Here is an 8,555-nt window from a genome sequence, read left to right as displayed (position 1 = left end):
TTTTTTTTTTTTTTTTTCTCCCCACATTGGCGTAATGCACACAAAAGGAGAAATGGTAAAATAATCCTGAACGGTATGAACAATTTTAAGGAACGGTGAAAAGGCTCATTCAGTTCACTTGCGTACCTCTCGGAGGTACGTATTCCTTTTTGGGTAATCATCCGCGTGTTGTGCGGCTGTGCGGATGTGCGTAAAGCCATACCATTACCTGCGCAGCGTCGCACTTTGCCGTAGACAGGGAGGACTGCGCAGCCTTAGCCTAGCCAAATTGGCTGTTACTTTGCAAAGCGGAAGAGACGTGGCGAAGGCGCATGCTCATTCATTTGTGACATTATACGTTTTGCTTTCTCCTTGGGGGTTGCTTTCATTTCTGCATAATATAGGTAAGTGTACAGTGTGCTGCATTGTGATTTTGCTTTCCTCCTGACCCCACAAATTTGGTGTAGACATAAAAGCTCATGTGGGGTGTGAAATTGATGTCATAGCTGATGTCGCCCTGGTGGATGGAGTGACATTCGTCTTTTCTTCCCCCCCCTGTGCGCAGGGACGATGGAGGACCAGGGCGAATGCATCCTCACTTTCAACTCGTACGAAGAATACGTGAAGAGCAAAATAACCCCCGCGGATTTGTTCTACATTGAAGATGTAAGTGGGAGACTGGCGACGTGATGGTGTAGCTACTACACCGCTGAAGTGGTTTCACCGTTGAGCTGGCTGTGCCCCCCCCGTCCCTTGGCATTCTGTCCATGTAGACCTGCACATGGTGTATCCCTCCCCCTACCTCCGTGAAGGAACAACTGGTGTTCGAGATATTCTCACTGGGACTCCAAAGCAGAGGAGTACTAAGCTGCGAAGACTTCAACAGCACTTACCAAAAAAAAAAAAAAAAGAGGAGAGTTTGAAGAAGGCAGAGGAAACAAAAGCAGAAGTGATTCAATACGATATAAACTCTCTAACGGATCACACGATGAATTTTTTTTATGCATTAAATTGCCACATGCATTTCTGTGAAGCAAATAAAATTTGTTCTATCTTGTTCATTCGTTATGTTAATAAAAATCAGTCGGAGATCAGCTCCTACATAGACGTGAACAGTGAGAAGGTCAGGCAAAAAATAAACCAGAAAAGGTACATTTATGCAAGCAAAGATGATTTGGCATATTTCAATTGGCACAATAATTACACCTGCACAAATGATAGCCAAAATTTCCACATGGTTGTGAATAAACAAGTGGGTCTCCTTTTTAAGTACACACGTGGTGGGCAGTATTTCCTTTTGAACCCTGTGAGGAGAGAGACGAAGATTCGTCTGAGCGACAATATAAGCGAGGGTGGTAGTGCGTCAGGCGGGTTGTGTCCCGGGGAGGAGGACAAAATGATACGTTTGTGTGATGGGGTGCAGCGCGTGGAGCTACGCGATGCGAACTACTTGCAGTGCATCCTGTACTTCTTGCGTGTGTAGGGGCTGGCGTTGGGGAAGAGGGAGTTTTTTTTTTTTTTGTGGGCAGCGCTCTTTTGGGTCGGCATTAGCTACCTCATTTTTTGCTGCACTTGATTGTTTATTTTATTTTATTTTTTTTTTTTATTTGCGTACCGGGGCCCCGTTGTACGCACACCGGGTGCGGCAGAATCAGTTTTGCCAAGTAGAGTCCCTCGTCCCCGAAATGCACCGCCCCAATTGGGGGTGGGTGAGAGGTACATATTAAAAAGACGTCCACGTCCCCGAAACGGTGTTACTTTTTTTTTTTTTTTTTTTTCGTGGACGGAGTTCAAAGAGAGAACAAAAGAATCACTTTGCAAACGCACATGCGAAAGGAAAATTGTGTAAAGTGCATGTTTGGAAAAAGTAACTTGCCTACATTTTATTATTTGCCCACCTGGACGCTGCCGTAGAAGGAACTACAGCAGGCATACACAGGAAAGGACTTCCTTGGTAGAAGCGCCTACCCCCTTGCCATTCCTTCCTGGGGAGAAGTTACCCACCGTGCTGCTGCGGGAGAGTGTGTGGAAAGGGGATAACGCCCCTCCCCAAAAAAGCAGAGAAAAAAAAACACGCTCTATATAAATATATTACATACAAATATATTACACATAAATATATTACCTATACATATATTACATATATATATAGGGGTCATCACACACACGTTTCTTTATACCCCCGAGTGTAATCACTGCTGCCCATCTCGTGCAGAAAAAGCTCCTGTTTTTACATGGGGACCATGAAGGACGAAGGGGAATTGAGAATTACTTACGAAGAGAAGGAGCGGCTGCAAAAGGCATTCAGGCAACACGAGTTCCGAGCGCTATTTGATGATTACTTCGATGAAGTTTCAGACGAAAAATATAAAAAGGAAAAGGAGGAGTATCTTTACTCGTTATACTTCAATGGGGAGCTGAAGAATAACCAGATTATCATCGAGCCCACTGTAGCCTTTTGTGTGAAGACCAACATTGTTTATTCGAATCAGACACAGCAGAAGATGTTTTTCAATATTTGCTCACACGAGGGGATGCACTGTATGTCCTTTGAGGGGGGTGGGGGAGCCAAGTTGAGCATTCCCTACTCCCTTTCGCAAATGAGGCCAGACAAGACGGGTAAGTGGGGGCAGTTCTGCCCCTCTCCGTGATGCTCCTCTCTGTGCTGCTCCTAACCGGTGTAGTACTTCTAACCGGTGTGCGCGTGCCAACCCGTGTGATGGTACCAACCCGCGTAACGATACCAACCCGTGTGATGCTTCCTCCCCCTCCCGCAGGAAAAGGAGCTTCGTGCCTTACCGTCGACTGCTGCACGAACCCCTCCACCATAGACGCAGTGAGGGCGTACAACGAAATTCTGAACTACCTTCTGGAAGACGTGTGCATGAACATTGAAAAAAATATACTAAAGGATAAAGAGAAGATAAGCCGAGACTTTAAAATATCCAACAGGATGGTTTGTAAAGGAGGGAAGCCTTTTGTCCTGTGCATTAACAAGGAGTTCTTAAGGCACTCGGTTGTGCTAGAGGTGCAGAAGAAGCTAGAGATTATGAGGAGTGAGTTTGAAAAGGCGCATGACACCACGACGCCCTCGAAATTGACGCAACTTACGTTAGGAAGTAAGGTGAAGACGGAGGTGCACGTGGGGAAGGACGGGGAAGCGGATCTGCACGAAGCGGCAACGGATGTTCAGACAGAGGAAAAGGATATGCAGGAAGCGGCAAGGGATCTCCAGACAGAGGAAACGGATCAGCAGGAAGCGGAAAAGGGTCGTCAGACAGAGGAAACGGGTAAGGAACGCACAAGGAAGACGCAATTTTTTATCACCTACCAAGGGTCCATAAACGCAGCTTCCTTGTGGGGACAAAAACAACACCCCAATGTGTTCATAAGCTTACCAGAAAAAATTAAAATTTGTATTTGCACTAAGGGGTTCGTAAGGAGTGAAAATGTAGTGCTGCATATTGAGAAGAAAAGGGTCGAGGTGAAATTTGTGAACTGCGATGAGGATGACGTGGTGGCTGATCTGCCCTACCCATGCAACGTGAAGGACTACTCCTGCGTCATAAGAAGGGACAAGGAAACGGTTGAACTTTACCTCAACTTGTGCGAAGAGTTCGTTCAGACCTATGCCAAGAGTTTGTATGAGAGGTACTTTTGCAGCCAGGAGGCGGAGGTGCACGTGGCAGAGCTGGACTACATCGACGACGTGCTGCGGGGTTACGAATTGGAGGGCGCGCAGCGGAACGGAGTAAATGCGGGCAATGCGGTAAACGCGTCAAACGAAGCAGACACCCAGGTGACGTGCGGCGAGGAAGTGACCTCGTGCAAAAGCTGGGAAAGGGGGCAAACCAATGCGGAGTTCCCATCAGGGGAGGAAAAAACGAAGGAGCACACGAGCAGCGTAGAAGAAGAGAGCATGCATAATGTCTTATCCCCAATTGAGGAAAAAGAATTTTTGGACTTTTCCCAAGGTGGAGACAATATGAAAAGGGAACTCCCTCCTCCTCCTCCTGCTGCTGCTGCGTCCGAGTGTACATGTGAGAAGGCAGAAATGGATGTGACGGATGACACCACGCGATTTTCTGAGGTAGGCAAAAATGATGAGGAAGGAAAACAGAAGGAACACATTCATTCCACGTTGGGAAGGAAAGAGGCCTCACTTGAGGAGGGGGAAAATATGTCCTCTGATTATGCCAGGATAGAATTCGTCCATGAGGATGCTGCGTTGATAAAAAATGGAGTGGATCCCAAGACAGAGCAGTCATCGACTAGAGCAGCATGTAGACATGTGGGAAGGAAAGCAAACAAACTGGTCGAGGAACGTGAAAAGGGTGAAATGCTCACCAGCGAGGTGAACCCTAACGGAAGCCAGACTTTGCTGGACATGCAAATGTACGAGAGTATGGACATGGCGGGGTCCTTCTCGTGCGGGCTGTGGACGGCCTACTTGTAAAGGGCGCAAAATGACAAGTTGCAAAGTTGCGAGGAGGGATGAACGGATGAAAAGTGTGCATATTTTTTTTCTGTTCCTTTTTTTTTTTTTTTTTCCTGCTGCGCGATTCCAGCCGCTGCGCCCATTCGCTCGATGTTTTCCCCTTCCTCACGTCACATTTCTGTGTGTGTGTGTCAGGCGAGCGAAATGCCCTCCAATGGAGGGAAGTAAAAGCTGCCCAGGCCACGTTCACATTTCACCTGAACAGAGAATTTTTCTGAACAAAAAATAGGAAAAAAAAAAAAAAAAAAAAAACCTTACGGCACAATTTAAAAAAAAGGCTTAGAAAAAGTTCGTCGAGTATGCAAAACGCACATGTATGTTTTTGGGTTTTCACTGGTTGGTGTGGATACGCGCGGGAGGTGTCGCGCACGGGAGTCCTCCAACATATTCGCTCATATTTGTGCTGACTCGCAACGAACCGTGCACACTCCTATTCGTTACGATACTTATGCTAACCCTCCCCCCTAGTAATCAAAGTGCAGCTGTGTGTTCGTGACGGTAAACTCCTCCACGAAGAGTTTGGTTATGTTTACGATCCGGACGATGCCCCCGCTGCTGTTGTCGTTGTACATGGCGTACTTAACGCAGCTCAGAATCAATTCAAAGCACTCCTTTTTGCTCATATTTTTCTTGTACTTGTCTTGCAGGTAGGACTGTATGTACACACTGCCACTGCCGCTAACGGCGTAGTCGAACCGTTGGACAATGCTTCCGTTTAGGTTAACCGAGTACAGTTGTTGCTTCTTGTCTTTGTCGTATCCTCCCAGGATAAGGCCACAAGAGAGAAAATTGTTGTTGGCATACAGTAGCTTCTTCGTCATATGTGCAACATTTTCAACTAGAGGATTGAAGTCCATAAATTTATCTTCGTAAAAGTATTTATGCTTTGTGACATAATTGGGATCCTCGTTCTGTACTAAACCGAATGGGTTGTTAATCGTACTGAGGTCGATGTCTTCCTCATTCGCGAGGTCATCCGTAATGACTTCGCCCTCGTGAAATCTTCCTTTCTTTCTATTTTCACACTTCATTGATAAGCAAAAATACTTAATGAGTTCGATTACCTTCTGACTGTGTGCAGAAGCTCCACTACGGCAGGCATATATGTTTTCGTTAATCCTGTTTATTTTTCTGGAGCACTTGTTGCTGATGAGTGTTCCTGAGGATGTCCTAGTATCACACGCAAGCATCACTCCATGCTCATAAATGATTCCTATGATGGTCGTGCCGTCCGAAATGGGCGTCTTGATGTCGTATGGGTCTTCCCTCAGCGGGGCTCCCATCAATTCGGCATTCATGCTTTCGACTTGCATGTTGGGTGTAAAAAGGTGTACAAAAAATGGTGTATATATGTACTTATTTATGTGCACGCGTGCAAGCTGCGTATACGCGTTATCGAGCGAGGGATGAGAAGAACTACACAGCTGTGCTGGACCAGTCAAACGTACACAACGTTAACACACTGTATACGTGCTTATCCTGGCAGGTCAATCCCCACCACATGCACGTCAAATGAACTTTCCGCCACTTGACCTCTTTTGCATAAGGATGATAAAAAATGGCAAGTGCCTTGCGGTAGGCGATTGGTTAGGATCTTTCATCAAAGTCACACAGCTCTCTTCGTGTTAAAGCATGGGCATACCAAGAATGTGATACGAAATATGCCTGACTGTTAGCCAAAAAAAAAAAAAAAAAAATTATGAACAGTTCATAATTTTTATTTTGTCACGATCGGTGAAAGCGGCCCAGAGAAATGTTCACCCGGTGGGGTACTTTTCTCACGTGTATAACTTCGTTTGCTACTTTCGTGTCACAAGAAATGGCAAAAAACGGTGGTACATCTTTGCAAGTTGTTTTGCTATTAAAAAATGTGACGTTTTGTAGTGTTTCTAGTTTCTATTGAGCATGGATAAAGGGTGAAAAAAAAAAAAAAAAAAAAAAAAAAAAAAAAAAAAAAAAAAAAAAAAAGGCACAAATTTGTATGCACAAGTCAGGTTATTTTATTTTTATTTTGTATATTTTATTTTACTCCATTTTATTTTTATTTTATTTTTATTTTATTTTTTGTTGTGCTTAGCATAACCCACAAGTGCTGCATTTCAGTGGGAGATACTTGGGTGTAAACAAATCGCCTTCCAATTCTAAAACCCGCACATACACCAGCGCATAGGTAGTGCTGCATATGGAGAGTATGCACACGTGCATGTACCCAATGAGAGAGACTCTGTTGCGCGCAGTGCTTCCGCTATGTAGGTAACAAAGTAACTCTTCCATCCGTAAGGGAAAACTTCGCCATTCCAGCAATTACGCCTTTGGTTTTGTGTTGTATTTGCACAGGGGGATAACGGAAGGTATAACCGCCCATTTTTTCTGCTTCGTGGTCCGACGTTTTACGCAGTTGAAGGGGTGTAAGGCGTGCCCCCAATGGAAGTGACGTATTATTCAACGGATGGAAAAGGCAACAAGAGCAACAAAGCCAACTCCATGTGCAAACGCACACTTAGGCTGGAGGAACGTGTAACAGAAGCTCAATCCACTGCATAATCGTCAAACACACAGTTCCACTCATCCTTCGTCTGGCCAATCGTGTTCTTAAAAAGTGAATGTGAAAAAAAAGTGTTAAAAATGGAGAAGTGGTGAAAGGTTAAACGGTGAGCAACACGTTGTCAGGCAAAAAAAAAGGTGCAAAGTGTGCGCAAACATGGGTTAGCGACAAAGGGGACGGACACAGTTCGTGTAGCATACCATTACGTGCTCGATTAAGCTATTTTCGTCGTAGTCGCGCAAGTTTAGCACGATCTTACGGTCTCCGAGAACGGTGATAACCCCTGAGATGTTCCTGTGTAGGTGTGAAGTTGTAGTGGCAGTAAAAAGTGTGCACAGTGAAAGTTTTCCCGTGTGGTGAGTAACTTATGTATGTGTTGGCTTCACGTTTGGTGGAGATAAAAAACACAGGGGGGGGATGGACGCTAACGGCTACTCTTTAGGCTGAAGGGACACCATTTCACCAACAGCAGTGCCACAATTGGACACCTTACCTTAAGTAGACCTTTACTTCATCCTTCAGTGGATTCGTGTTGAACTCGGCCACTTCGAACAACTGTGTATTTTCATCATAGGTTTGGCTGTTCGTGTCAGAACAAATTTTTACGTTGTTCTCTTGTTCGTACTTTTCATAAAAGTACTCTTCGTCGGCGTACAGAACAAAAACATAGGACGGCAATTGCCGTAGGCAACTGTCTGCCTGAAGATTGGTACTGGGAAACCCTTCAACCACATACCCCCGCTTTTGTTTCGCGTTCAGCTGGTTTATATTGCTTTTAACGATGGAGCAAATTAAGTCGTCAGTGACTGGGAAAAGGGGGATGTGCAAAATGGGGGTAATGGGAGGTGTGGATTATTTGTTAAAAAAAACAGCTAGCGAAAAGTGGTACTCCAGTTAGCTATTTTTTTTTTTTTTTTTTTTTTTTTTTTTTTTGTTAATAAAATGTTCAAAAAAGTTATGCACAGTTATTAATGTTGCGAAAAAGCTAATAGTTCAGATACGTCCAAATGGGGTTGACAAAAAAAAGGACAGACAGTAGCTCATGTTTGCTTTCACGTAGCAGTTGTTTATGTTCATCCCGAATTTATCTACTAAGACGCGCACATGTGTATGTGCCTGTTCGTCTCTCCCCCCCCTCTCACCCCTCGTCGCGTACCTAACTTTTTACTTGTCGAACTGTCTGCAGCGTTAGCTACTTCACCAAACGTGTAAGACTCGATCATGTGCGAGGCGCTGAGGTGGTAGTAGCTAAAGCAGCTGGCAATCGCAGAACATAAGGTAGGAGTAATTTTCAGCAAAGGAGGGCCGATCACAAAAATTTTATTCAAAAGGAAGGAATAAATGTTCTTGTATATGTACAGGTACACATTTTCTGGTTTGTTTACCAGGACATTTTTTAAAATAACATCGAACAGTTTCTCCACTTTTTTTTTGCGAATGTATTCGTTCGTTTCCTTTTCGTAATTCTTTAACGTTTCGCTGTCTAGCAGGGTTTCCATTCTGTTTTATCTTTTTTTTTTTTTTTTTTTTTTT

The 8,555-nt window shown here is 44.5% G+C and overlaps 4 protein-coding genes across 4 annotated transcripts; 2 read left to right on the top strand and 2 right to left on the bottom strand.

Moving 5' to 3' along the window:
- Nucleotides 1-549: 549 nt before the first annotated feature.
- Nucleotides 550-1,462, top strand: AK88_03610 (uncharacterized protein; the record flags this gene model as incomplete). The annotated part of the gene is made up of 2 exons (XM_012481221.1): nucleotides 550-649; nucleotides 792-1,462. 2 exons carry the CDS (start codon nucleotides 550-552, stop codon nucleotides 1,460-1,462), a joined length of 771 nt encoding a protein of 256 aa, XP_012336644.1.
- Nucleotides 1,463-2,222: 760 nt separating this feature from the next.
- Nucleotides 2,223-4,435, top strand: AK88_03609 (uncharacterized protein; the record flags this gene model as incomplete). The annotated part of the gene is made up of 2 exons (XM_012481220.1): nucleotides 2,223-2,598; nucleotides 2,757-4,435. The coding sequence occupies 2 exons, from the start codon at nucleotides 2,223-2,225 to the stop codon at nucleotides 4,433-4,435; spliced, it is 2,055 nt and encodes a 684-aa protein (XP_012336643.1).
- Nucleotides 4,436-4,941: 506 nt separating this feature from the next.
- Nucleotides 4,942-5,790, bottom strand: AK88_03608 (uncharacterized protein; the record flags this gene model as incomplete). The annotated part of the gene is made up of 1 exon (XM_012481219.1): nucleotides 4,942-5,790. One exon carries the CDS (start codon nucleotides 5,788-5,790, stop codon nucleotides 4,942-4,944), a length of 849 nt encoding a protein of 282 aa, XP_012336642.1.
- Nucleotides 5,791-7,005: 1,215 nt separating this feature from the next.
- On the bottom strand, nucleotides 7,006-8,521 carry AK88_03607 (uncharacterized protein; the record flags this gene model as incomplete). The annotated part of the gene is made up of 4 exons (XM_012481218.1): nucleotides 7,006-7,068; nucleotides 7,229-7,316; nucleotides 7,516-7,828; nucleotides 8,179-8,521. The coding sequence occupies 4 exons, from the start codon at nucleotides 8,519-8,521 to the stop codon at nucleotides 7,006-7,008; spliced, it is 807 nt and encodes a 268-aa protein (XP_012336641.1).
- Nucleotides 8,522-8,555: the final 34 nt, after the last annotated feature.

The sequence above is a fragment of the Plasmodium fragile genome, assembly GCF_000956335.1.
Source record: "Plasmodium fragile strain nilgiri unplaced genomic scaffold supercont1.42, whole genome shotgun sequence".
NCBI classification, from domain to species: Eukaryota; Apicomplexa; class Aconoidasida; order Haemosporida; family Plasmodiidae; genus Plasmodium; species Plasmodium fragile.
The sequence above is the reverse complement of the archived record's forward strand: the minus strand, read 5'-3'. Positions and strand labels throughout refer to the sequence as shown.